This window comes from Rhea pennata, chromosome Z (genome assembly GCF_028389875.1).
Source record: "Rhea pennata isolate bPtePen1 chromosome Z, bPtePen1.pri, whole genome shotgun sequence".
NCBI lineage: Eukaryota > Metazoa > Chordata > Aves > Rheiformes > Rheidae > Rhea > Rhea pennata.
The window spans coordinates 20,733,466-20,746,345 of NC_084702.1; the positions used below are offsets into that span (position 1 = coordinate 20,733,466).

The 12,880-nt window shown below is 34.2% G+C and overlaps 1 protein-coding gene across 5 annotated transcripts in view; it reads left to right on the top strand.

Moving 5' to 3' along the window:
- CCDC171 (coiled-coil domain containing 171) overlaps positions 1 to 12,880 on the top strand; it is a 152,110-nt gene that overhangs the window by 101,850 nt on the left and 37,380 nt on the right. For all 5 annotated transcript variants that reach the window (XM_062600270.1, XM_062600272.1, XM_062600271.1 and 2 more), the window contains one exon: positions 6,685 to 6,816. In XM_062600270.1, coding sequence (XP_062456254.1) covers positions 6,685 to 6,816 — 132 coding nt within the window. The remainder of the gene's footprint in view (positions 1 to 6,684; positions 6,817 to 12,880) is intronic.

The following is a 12,880-nucleotide window of genomic DNA, read 5'->3' on the forward strand; positions in this document are numbered from 1 at the left end:
CAATTATGGGGCTAAAGTTAGGTGCCACAATCAGGCTTCAGTAGACATGAGATGTTTTTCAGTGTACCCATCAGCCCCATTTCTGAGTTGACTGGGATCTGTAAGAGTCCATCGTATTATTTAGATATCTCAATATTGATTTAGAAGTTCTTATTTTAGAAAACTTTCCCTGAGGCTAATTTCACTCCTAGAGCTCATTATTCTTTTAATTCATTTAGACATATTAAAGCCTGCTCATGTGTCTTCAAAGTCTATTTATCACTGTGGTCCTCAGTTGTTCTAAACTGGCCCTATCACCAGCCTGTTAAAATAGTGCATATGTGTATATGGAAAAAACTACAAAGATAACCAAATTAGAATAATTCTAAATGACTACTGTGAATTTATAATTGGAAACAAGCTATTATTCCACTCTGATAGAAAAAAATGCAATGAAAAGAGATTTTTCTCTTTTCCTCACCCATCTCAAATTAACACTTCTTCGTTTAAATGTTTTATAAATGACTTTTGGTTTCCTCACTAGTGATCTGACTTTCTTGATCCTTATTCCTAAAGATCAGTTGTGCAGGACATACAGGTGTTAGCACAGCTGGTTTGCTGATGACAACTTCGTCCATATAGCTGTCTAGTGTGTCATCACTCATATTGTTCAGTGTCATTCTGACCTAGCCAAGCTAAAAATGGTACTGCAGCTCAAGAGGGATTTAAAAACCTTGACAAACTAAAGATAAGACATTGCTGAATGTCATATCCATGTACTTAACTATTTTCAGTTTAGCCATATCTAGATAACTAATTTCAGAGCTCATCTCACTTCATTTTTTTTTGAAGGCTGAATACTTTTGTGTAGCTTGCCTTCAGTAACGAAAAATCCTTTTTTGGAGAACTGTGGAATTAGTTAGTGCATTAACTACAATTTTCTCCACATATAGGTGCATTTTCAGCCCAAGGTCATTGTAATCCATTCCCAGGGAATGAGTATATTAAAGTGCACATCCTGCAATTACATCAAAGTTTTGGTGCAGTGGTCAGTGCTTGCAAAAAAAACATCCCTGAATCAAATTAACATCTTTCTCTGTAGAGCATATAGAGTGTATCTGTTTGTGTGTGTTTAATAATATGTGAAAACTTGAGCTAAACTTCTAGGCAAGCTTAAGGTGGTATCCTTCTGCTCAGTAAATGAACTTCCAGATTCTTGAATGGTCTTTAAAAAGAAGAGGCTGGGGTGAGGGAGGGGAGAAGCACTCCCAAAATATCATCTTTATATGCGCCTTACCTCTTTACATATCAGCTGTTTATGCAGTAATTAACCTACCTATAAATTGCTACCTATAAAAATGTGTTGTGTTATAAATAAAGATTTGAGAGTTTGTGTATGTCAACAGTATAAAAAGAGTTATTAAATCCTGTAAATCAGAATTTTTGAATAGTTTTTCATTTAAGTGAAATATTTTGTATGTATAATTTAATAGATCAGTGTATGGCTACCTACATCAGGTATGTACAGATGCTGTTTAAAACCTCCACTTTGATAGAAATCAAACCTTTGAGTTTGGGTATGCATTTCTTTTGGTGGGAGAATATAAAAGGATCTGTTAGCCCTTAATGAGTGCTTAAAGCTAACTGTGGTGGCTACATAACAGCTGTACAGTCAACTATAGCCCGTAGTCCTTTCTCCACTTGCTTTCCTACATGTATTGTTTTTTATTACTGTCTTTAGTTCCATGGTTATTTATATCAATTCAAGAAAAATAAGTTATTAGAAACTCTTATGAACGGGCAAGTGTTTGTTTAAGTGTTTTGCACTGAAGAAGGCAGAAGACCATAGTCAGTGCATCTGCAACAGCAACTTAGATGTCTTTGTTTTGTACAGCGTGGCTTCCATTCAGCATACTCAGGAGATGTGGACATTCCTTATGCAGCTATCTAGAAACATACTTGAAAGACTGCAGTTAAGACTAAGGTGTGGGCTGAATTCTAACTGCCTCCTTCCTATTTTAAAAAGTTTCTAAAAACATTATTGTTAATTATATGTCACATGCAGAATAAATAATGTTGTGGTATAAACTGTTTTGCTGGCACTCTTTTGGAGTGATGTGTATAACCATCATAGCTTCTAATAACTCAGCAATATGATGATCTCATAGCCAAGCAGACTAAATCATTGTATACTGTTCACTAACACCAAATCACCGAGTCATTGTAGTTTTTTATTCTGATGTTTAATTGCAGATAATATGCCATTAGAAGTAGTAATAGGAAATGAAAGCAAAATGAGCTCTCAGCCTTCTACCTGCTAGGAACTATTTTTTATAAGTACCTGAAGGGAGGGTGTCAAGGGGACGGGGACAAACTCTTTTCAGTTGTCCCATGTGACAGGACAAGAGGCAATGGGCAGAAACTGAAGCACAGGCAGTTCCGCCTGACCGTGAGGGGGAATTTCTTCCCTGTGAGAGTGACGGAGCCCTGGCACAGGTTGCCCAAAGAGGCTGTGGAATCTCCTTCTCTGGAGATACTCAAGGCCTGCCTGGATGCAACCCTGTCTAACATGCTGTAGGTGATCCTGCTTGAGTGGGGGGATTGAACTAGATGATCTCCAGAGGTCCTTCCAACCTCAACCATTCTGTGATTCCGTGATTCTATGATTGGGTATGATTGGTCGACTTTGAACTTACAGAAGTTCTGTTGTGTAGCGTATGTAGTAAAGTGTTTATCCACAAATAATCTAATTTTTCTTCAGTGTAAGAAAGTAGTGAAGAATTAGTCCCAAAATGAGGGACTAGAATCTAGAGGTTTTTGTACTAGGCAGAGTATAACTGGACAAGATGTTAAAGAGAAATATGCACATCTTAATAATGCTTACAACTTGCTAGCATTTAGTACCGTGTCTCCATTGGTGTAATTGGACATACCAGCTCCAACTATGCAGACGGAAAACAAAGGATGATGACGGAAGCGGGCTGCATCCAAAATTATTTCTATCTCAGATCAGCAGAGAATTTCTACTATCATTTTTGGACATACAGAATTAGTGCATCAAGTGCTACACATTGATTTAGTCAGTAATGTAACTTTTATTTTCCAGTTTCAGCTCCAATATGAATTCATCAGTACTTTATTAATTTTGAGTGGTTACTGTGTTTTTTGTGTGTTGATCTCCTGATAATTAAAAACTTAAGTGTCATTAAATCACTATGCTGCATTGTTGTAAAATGTTTTGATTGTTATAATAGAGTGATATGGATCTATTTATGGTTTTACCCATTTTCAGACAGTAGTTACATAAATGCAGTCTTGCTATCGGCTACTGTTGGGTATAGATGTTTTTGTAAAATTTCCCTCACTACTCATTTCTGAGTAGATGTCTCTTAGACATTTTTAATCATTGCAGTAAGCATGATTAGTTATTTAGATTGTAATTTCAGGTCTGTAGCCTACAGATCATTCTCAGATATAATATTCTAACTTTGGATTTCAAATACAGGGGGAAAAAAGTGACAATAAATACAATAAAAACTCTGAAATTTGCTTCATAAAACTTAGCTGTATAGGATATTTTTTTTTCTCTGATAACCTTAGAAAAAGTTTGTCTTACAGAATTATCTTATCCTAACAGTTCTACCTTTGACTAATAGTTCTGTAGTGTAAGTGTCTGTATAAATACTCTGTTTATTTCCTTAGAGGGAGAAAATCAGCACAGTCTCCCAACTACAGACCTTTCTTTTTGGCTCTCAAAAAGCCAACAGGCAAGAAATTATGAGAACAGTTTTAAAAGGAGATTTAATCTAGACATGGCCTCTCCGATGTGATTCCATGCACATGTGGCCATAATAATTTTAAATTCTTGAGTAGGTACTGAAAGCTGAAGGACTGCTTCCATTTTTAGTGAAACAGTGGAAGGGTGTTTGCACAATATGTCCCCAGTCTTCTGTTTGTTGTATTTTTCCTTGAATCTTTGTAAGAATTTCTGAAGAGAAACCTATAACTTGATTATTTTTTAGATAGAGTTTACTCAATATACTTTTTGATAATGAAATTCACATTTTAATATCTAAATATTAAAACCAGAAAAAGGATTTTTTTTTTAAGCTGTGAATCTTCATTTCAAATGCCATATTCTTTAAGGATAAAGTATACCTTTCTGATGTTGTGGTATTAATGTTTTATGTTTATTACAGTTAAGACATTTTTAAAAATGATTTTTTTTTGTATTTTATTGTTCAGCAGGTGTCAGGCCACAGTACTGAAATGCAGAGTTTGATACTAATAGGGTTAAAAGGACCTCCACTGCCTGCATTGTGTGTGTATTATACCTACATTGCTTATACATTGTTTTTTTCCCTCTAGTATTAGCAATCTGCTTTTGTACTTTGACATAGGGATTTCCCTTGTGAATTTTGTCACAGAAAAAAGAGAATCATCAATATCGCAGTTAAACTTGACTTTCAAAGCTAATAGTATCTCATTTGGGGGCTCAAATTTAATAAATTTTCTTTGATTTTGGGTGAGTTTTTAAACATCAAACAATGAATTGGCCAGGGTGCAGTAAAATATTTAGATCTATTGACTATGGTTCAGAAGGGTAGAAGGCAAAAACACTGGTGGTTTGATGTTGATAAATTCTTAGTACCTTAATCCACATTAATGTTTTCTTTTATCTGTGTGTATACTGGCAATGAAAAGACACTGAAAAGTTGGAAGATATGAACTGTAAAAATGTAAATCAAGTATGTGTGTGCGTGCATATGTGTGTTGTGTGTGTATATCTATATATATGTATTTAAAATACGTATTTTTTAATTATATTCAGCAAGGTTAACATCTGGCCAGAATTACACATGCTGACAGAACACTCCAGAGAGTATGTTTGTTCCACAGGACTGTGTATCTTGAACCTAGTACACTATGTGTGCAAAAAATGTGTAGAGGGCCCTTCCTGTTATAAAAATTGCATCATAGTGCATATGTTTGGCGGCCACAGGTACTGGCAGGAATTCTTAAGGTCAACCTGGGAAATGTAAGGCTCCCTATTCCCACAGAACAGGGCAAAGAATAAAATAAAATCTTTTCGTCTTTATGTCAGTAGATTTACACATGCATGCTTCTTTTAATCAGAGCAGATATCAAAGGCTGTGCTAGTATTTGAAATATGTTCACTCACAATCAACATTTAAAAAAAATTAATTTTGTAAGTGGTTACAAAAAAGTAATCTGGGATTTAAAATGAATGGGCATATATTTTAATTCACGATTGATGAGTTCTTTTGAGCACGGGGAGCTCTGAGGGAGAAAATGTCGAATTTATTTAAAATAGCGTTTAGTAAGTAGTGTAGCACCTGATATATGTATATTTTAGGATATATTTGGTATATTTTACTGATGTTTTAGTATCACTGTGTATTGTTAAAGGCAGTAAATGATTACCTTTGGAATACTAGCTGTTCTTGCTCTGAATAGGTAGTCTGTCATTTGAATGTGTTTCATCTATTCATTCACAGATATGTATATTAATGTGCATGTGTATCCATCTGTATTGGAATATAATTTCACTACTGGGATCTGCTGCAAGTGGACATGATAATATTTGTATTAAATAGAAGGAAAGTGGATGTTTGGAACAATATATAGGACATAGATATAAGTGATGTGTTCATGGAAGTTATGTGTATAAAATATATCATTTCACATCTACATTGATAACATAATTACATTTTGTAGTATATGTAAGTTCTGAATTTTAAATAATGGTCAAAATACTAATCTCAAGCTGTTTAAAGAGAAATATATTGATCATTTTATAATGCTCAGAGTTACTCGGAAGGCAGGCAAGTTTCTAAATGAAAAATAATTTCTCTCTTAGTCAGCAGGTGGCACTGTGATACCAACTGCATTTAGTTATGTTTGTGGACATACGGAGAAAACATTGATAGTGTTTGCGGGTTTTGTTTTATCCTTACCTTTTGGACTGTCTGAGAAATTAAATAAATAAATATCAAATTCTTTGAATCTTCTACAATTTGTACTATTTCTGCCTCCAAATTGGTGTATTTAGAAATTGTATAAAAAGTTCATCAATACCAATACGATGCTATTTTTTACATGTGAGCCTGCAATAGGACATCTGATAGCTGTGTGATTAATAGAAAGAGAAAAAAAATTATGATTAGTTTTTTTTTGTTTTGTTTGAAGATTATTCATTTCAGTCAAGGATTTAGTTGAACTGATATTAAATGAACCTTTTTGTGAAGGACTGGTATTATCTTCATACAGTAGACAGAAGTCACTTATGAGTTTCTTCTTTGTATGATTGCACAGTACTTCTTAAATTCATAGTTGATGTCTGTTGAGTCAGAAGTAGAATTATTATTTCTTTTCTTACTAGTTTTTTTTGGGGGTAACAGGTCTATAAAATGTGTACACCAGTTGGGCTTGTGAGCCCTTAGCAGCTCTTCTTTCCTTCTCATTTCAGACCAGAGGAGGATGCTTTTTCTTCTTAACATTCTCTCTGAGCACTCTGAATTAGAGATTTATTTGCAACGAAAAATCAATTAGTCCTAAATTTATTCATGGATTTCAGGTCCAGCGATCAATGCAAGTCCACTCAGTGGGCTCAGGGGGACCCAGTTCATCCCAGTTAATGTGTCTGAAGGGGAATTACCATTGATGCTGTTTTTTTCCCTTTAGGTCAGAGATCAGACCTTGCTGTCACGGACTGCGGCAACCAGGAATGACTTCACCCTGCAGCTACCCAAACTGCACCTGGAGACCTTTGCAGTGGAAGGGCTGAAAGGCGGGCCAGAGGTTGTAGCATTTCAGGTTAGAGTCTGAAATAATTGTGCTTCTTTTTTTTTTCCTTTTTCTGCATCTGAGACAGAATAAGAAAATAGACTGCTCTGAATGTGTAGAGAACAAAAAGCTTCAAAACTATTGTAGTCAACAGTTGAAAGAGAAATAATTTCCGTGTATATCCTTGAATGTCGTATTTCAGGTGCTGTGGACTTTTAATTTTTTCATTATAATATAAAAAAACTGACAGGAATATGAGCATGGAAAAATGCAAATGTTAAATTTGAAAATTAGTATCAGGCTAACCCCCATTTGACTTAATTTAGGCATGACAAAATAAAAGTATTTGTGTGCTGCTTCTGATCAGTATCAGATATTTTTCTTGTTGCAGTTTTGGAGGTTCTAGTGATTTTAGAGGATTTCTAATTTAAAAGAACCTGCAGGCTGGAATATTCAAACACAAAAGCTATTCTGCTTATGTATGTTTAAAGACTAGTATGTTTCAAAGTTATACAGTAAGGAGGGAACAATGGGGAAAAACAGCAGTGAACTAATAATATACATACTTTCAGCTCCAAAAATGAATTCTATGCAATGTCTCATTTTCTTATTTCTATGTTGGTTGTACAAGCTATCCGTCAGTCTTCTTATAGCCATTCAGAATGACTTCATTCTTGTGTTACATTATTGCTAAAGACAGAACATTTTGTTCTCAATGAGAATGAAAGGAATAGTGACTAAATACTTCTTTCATTGTGCTCTCCTATATGGATGTGAGAGAGGAAAATCAGTCACTTCAAATGTTGCATAACGTGTGCATTTCTATAGTAATCCTTTTTAATTCAATGAAGATTGTCTGTTCTAGACGCAGTATATCATTGCAGGAACAGCATCACAAAATTAAATGTTCAAGAAACACAAGTCCCAAGCTGGACACTTCTCACCTTTGTTCTCTTGCATACATGCTTTTCTATCAGATAAAGTTTTAAATTGTGTTTATTTTCATGCTTTCATAATGATACAGTAAAACTTGAGTTTCTCGTGAACTTTAATTATGTAGAAGTTTGTCTTTGCTTTATAAGGAAATTGGCAGAGGATAGTGTTCCCGAGCACATCCCTGGTCGCTTTTATGACTATGAAAAGGTTGCTCAGGTGGCTTCTTTTCAAAGAAGCTGTCATGGAAATTACCAGTTTTTATATACTGTTTTTCTCATTGAGTGGCCTGTTCTGTGGTACCTGCCTCTTTGCACCCAAACACTCATTTCTTTTTTACTTCAGGAATATTTTAGAAGTATTTACAAGACAGTTCATTCCTTGTTCCTTCATAAGAGGATGAAGAGAAAAGGGAGCATAAGAAGTTATGCCTTACATTTGTACAGCATACTTGTGGCAGAGACGAATGCATAGCAAGTCATGCTCTGAGTGACTTATTGGTAGTGTAATACTGCAAGATACTTTATTTTCATGCAAACATTCCAGTTATGCTTGGTTACTCGCTACATATAAGCAGTGTTAGTGGTCCACAGTCTGTCTCACTTTGAGTTTTTCAATTACTTTTTCCTAATTCTAGTTCTTCAATGTCTGTTTGAAGAAATAATTGCATTAATAATTTTCTAGGTAATTTATAGGATTTTATTTTAATAGTTCCTTTTTATAGCTGGGAGCAGTTAATTTAGTTTAGTTTCACTACTGTATGCAAAACTATATTAAGGGCAATTCTGAATGAGATAAGCAGCCAGTAATCACTTTATGATCTCTTCTTATTAAAAACGCTGGAACTGTTTGCATGTTTGGTCTCTCTAACAGCTATACGTGTATTTTGTAATTAATCTGTGACAAATACCTTTCCATTAAAGGCTTTATTGTCTACAAGTGTTAGACTAAAGGAGTTTTTATTTGAGCCTAAGTTTGTTGATATTTGATGGTTTTCTTTTTTAAAAAATGCAGAAAAATAAAGATCCTTAAGTAGACAGCAGGATGGGGATGAAGCGCTAGCTATCAAAACTGATGAATAGTCATAGAGGAGAGCATTGTCATATTTTTATTTTTAAAGCTTCCAATCTGTAGCAGGTGACTGGAATTAAGAATTAATCTTCATTTTCTATCCAGTATTTCAGCTTTTCATTGTTTCAACATTTGAGAGGAAGATAAAAAACCTTACCTATTTATATGAGCACACGCGTGTACATAGATAGGAAATGCAGTCGTGTGAATGTAGAAAAAAAATTTGACAGAGCATGGGAATAGTAGGTTATATTTCTTCCAAATTTTTGTGAAAGCAAGTGATACTTAAGGGATCTGACAGGATGAAATCTTCTCTTTTTTAATGTATTTGATAGGCTCAGAGGCTTCAGGGATCTATATTCCTTGCCAGTGGGAATAGAGAGGTCTTGGAACTTTTAAATTGCTTTTATCTCTGTGTAAATGTTGTTTGGGAAAGATATGCTTTCTTTTCAGGAAACAAATGCAAAGAAGATCTTCATAATAAACTAAGTTGCTTGAATGTGAGCTAGACTAATCAGAGATTTGTTTGTTTCTGGCATACTTAATTATGTTGTGAAACCAGAAGATTTTTTTTTTCTAGAAAATGGATTCAACATTACAAAACAATGTTTTACAGTGCTGATCAAAGAAACAAACAAAACCATTTTCATTTCCAAATGAAATAGTTGTTAAACTATATAGAAGCGAAGAGCATCTAATAAAGAAAGTATATCACACTCTAATGATAGTCCTATAGATTATGAAACATCAGAGACACAAAATTGTGTCTAGTCTCCACAGTCTGCACTGTATAAAATGACTCTTCTGTTGCAAAATTACATAATAAATTGAAATGCAAGTTATTCAGCACGAATATTGCACTGTATGTCTTCTAAAAACTCATGCAAATAACAAAAAGATTACATTAAATGTAGCTAGCAATAAGTATGACTTAATTCGTGGACATTTGTCAAGTTCTTGGAAGCTGAAACAAGAATCACCGAAGTAGAGTTTGAAAGTGTCAGTTGACAGAGATAATTAAAGAAAAACTCCAATACGTCCAAGAATAAAATAATATTGGTGCTATAGCTTTGAAATACCCTCATCTGATATTTAATTTGTGTAAAGGATGTTTAGATCACGAAGTCACATTGTTTGCTACATAATTAAATTTTAAAGTTCAAAATGTTGTCTTCCTCTCAAGTTACAGAAACAGGTGACAACAGGATTTTAGGTCTGATTATGCAGAATGTTTCCACTGAAGATAAAAAATGAAAGTGTATTTGAAGCTTGCAATGAATACAGGATATAAGATACAAAAGAGAACTGAAATTACAAGAGAGTCCTAATGTTAGTAGTCTTATTTGGGAGATGACTATTTGAGTTAACCAGTAAAGATTATCAACTATTGAACAAAATACAAAATTGAATTTTTGAAATATCTGTATTAAGAGGAAGATAATGTTCTCTAACTCTCTCTTTTGGAAGAGGTTGTTGACTATTGGCTCACACGAAAAGTCATCATTCAGAAGATTCATTCTATATTGTTGCAAGTACTCTTATATCAAATACTTAATTGATATGTATGGCAAGCAATTTGATCCAAAAAAGAAAGAAAACATACAGTCACCAAATAAACCAGAAAAAGTTTAAAGGTACATGTATGTGTAGTAAAGCACTGTTACACACTCAAAATAACACTGTTCAGAGATGTAGGTGCAGAAGAATAAAAAACATCATCGAAGAAACCACGGAAACAAATTTAAGTACCTAGACTAGTTTCACAATAGCCATGTATGAGGAACCTAGCAGAGAAAAATTCACTGCCATTTTCAGTGGTATTAAGTGCTTGATTCCCAAACACGAAAAGGCTGGCAACTAATAAATCAATGGCTTTGCCCTGGGTACAGAGGTTATACAATGTGTCTACTGAGGCAGGGTAGTTTTACAGGAGATACAGCAGCTGTTTAAACAAATTAGAGGAGCATTGTCTCTGTGGAGGATGTCCCAGATGTTTTGGTACTCCAAGGTAAGACAGATTCATTCAGGCATTGACAAAGAAAAACAGTGGGAACAATGAACTAGTTGCAGTTGTCATAACTGATACTGTTTAAAATATACTGTTTAAATCATATGTATATGGTGGTGTGATTAGATAACCGCTGACTTGCAGATGTTCAATTAAAGAGTAATCATCATCTGTATTATGGGAACTAGCTTGACTTCTGCATTAAAAGTCTACATTTGCATATTATTAATTGGTTCTATTAATTTGTGATGGTTGCTTTTGGTCAGTATTTTGGTGGGAGTGGAGTCATCTTCCTCTAATCTGTGGTTATTAGAAGATATGTGAGTTGTAGATGTTGGTTTGAGAGAGAATTGTTATTTGCAGGTGAGCTGGTGTTGCTGGGTTTTTTTTTCTTTTTTCTTTTTTTTTTTTTTTTTTTTTTTTTGGACGGGATTGTATGAAGTAGAGACACCAAATGAATGAGTTTTGTGAGTGGCTTTAATGAAGATGTGAATATTTGATATCCTTATGTTGTGTGTGCAAAAGAGGTGTAGAGATGAGAATATAAACAGTCTTCCGGTGTAAAAGGAGTGCAGGTATATTAATCTGCACTTGTAAGCATTATATACCAGTGCATAGCTGTTAGGAGAAGCATTTTTCTGTGCTGACCTCTAGCTGAGTATAGGATTGCTGAAACAACTGTTTATTTTAATCTTTTGTTATGTATGAGCTGGGTAAGTATATCTGTATTTATCAATACAGTTCTCCCTTAATTTTGAAATGGCTACTATACACTTCCAGTCTGCTTTCTGTCCTCCAGGTGTGTTTGAGATGGATATTTTCACTTTTCTGCTTGTTGCTGTCTTGTGTGTATGTCCATCTGTTCATGCAGGTTTAGGACGTTCACATGGGTTTTATATATCTCTTTCAGTTTCTCAAGTGTTTTGAGATTATTTCAAATCAGAAGTGCAGTATAAATGTAAAAGCTAATACAGCTATTAAGCAGCAGTAGGAATATATTTGAGTACTGACCTATCTTCAGTGACAGCATATAATCATTATAAATTTGTAAAGGAATAGGTTCTTACCATTATTTCATGTAAATTATGTATTCATGTATGATTTAGTCATGTATAATCTGACCGTGTTGCAGGTTCATCTTTTCTAATTAATTGGACAAATGTAGTTTAAAGAATTAGGAGCTTCTCAATTCGCATTTTTTTCAACTTGTACATGTTCTAGGTGACTCTGCTGAGCGGGAAGGTTGGACTAGATGATCTCCAGAGGTCCCTTCCAACCTTACTGATTCTATGATTCTATGATTAATTGTAGATTTGTTTGATAGATTAGAAGATAAAAGGTAATACATAGTTCTGTTGTTTTTTTCTCAAAATAATAAACATTTTCTCATTCCTATGTTTACTTCTTGTCAATAAGTAAGCTCTTGCCAAATTGACCAAGCAAGTAATTTCAAAGTTAACATTGTAATTCTGTCATCAGATTTTATCATCTGCATAAAGCAAGTCATTCAAACACTAAATCAGACTCTGATATGAAGATTCAGTGGGATGAATGACTTGTGGAATAGCTGCTTGAAAACTGAATTACTAGTCTTTTAAATCAAATACTTCTGTTTGGAGGTGTTTTGCTGTATTTCTTTTTAGCATGGTTATTGAAAGAACAAATTGTTTTGATTTTTTTTGCTCTTTATACTTTAGAAAGGAGAAATCTGTTTAAGATAGTCTTGAATGTAGTGCATGAGAGTGTAATATATGTATATGTATGCACCCAATATGCACACTATATTTCTCATTTCATTTCTTGTTTCACCCACACTCTCTTTCGGAGAAGTTATCCATTCTAGTTATCTATTAGAGAGGCTTAAATGCAGCCTCCTCTGGAATCTAAATACTACTTATTGTTGGTTAAAATTGGGTCTTTATCCAAACAGGCTGCTGTCAACAGAATAGGAGTTACTCTCCTATTCTTCATTTTCCTCTCCAAAAGAGCTGTTTTCCTACCTAGTGTCAAAAAGTGCTGCTTCTAGTCTGACCACTTGCCTACTTTTGAACATCATGTTTAAAGAGACAAACGATTGTTTAT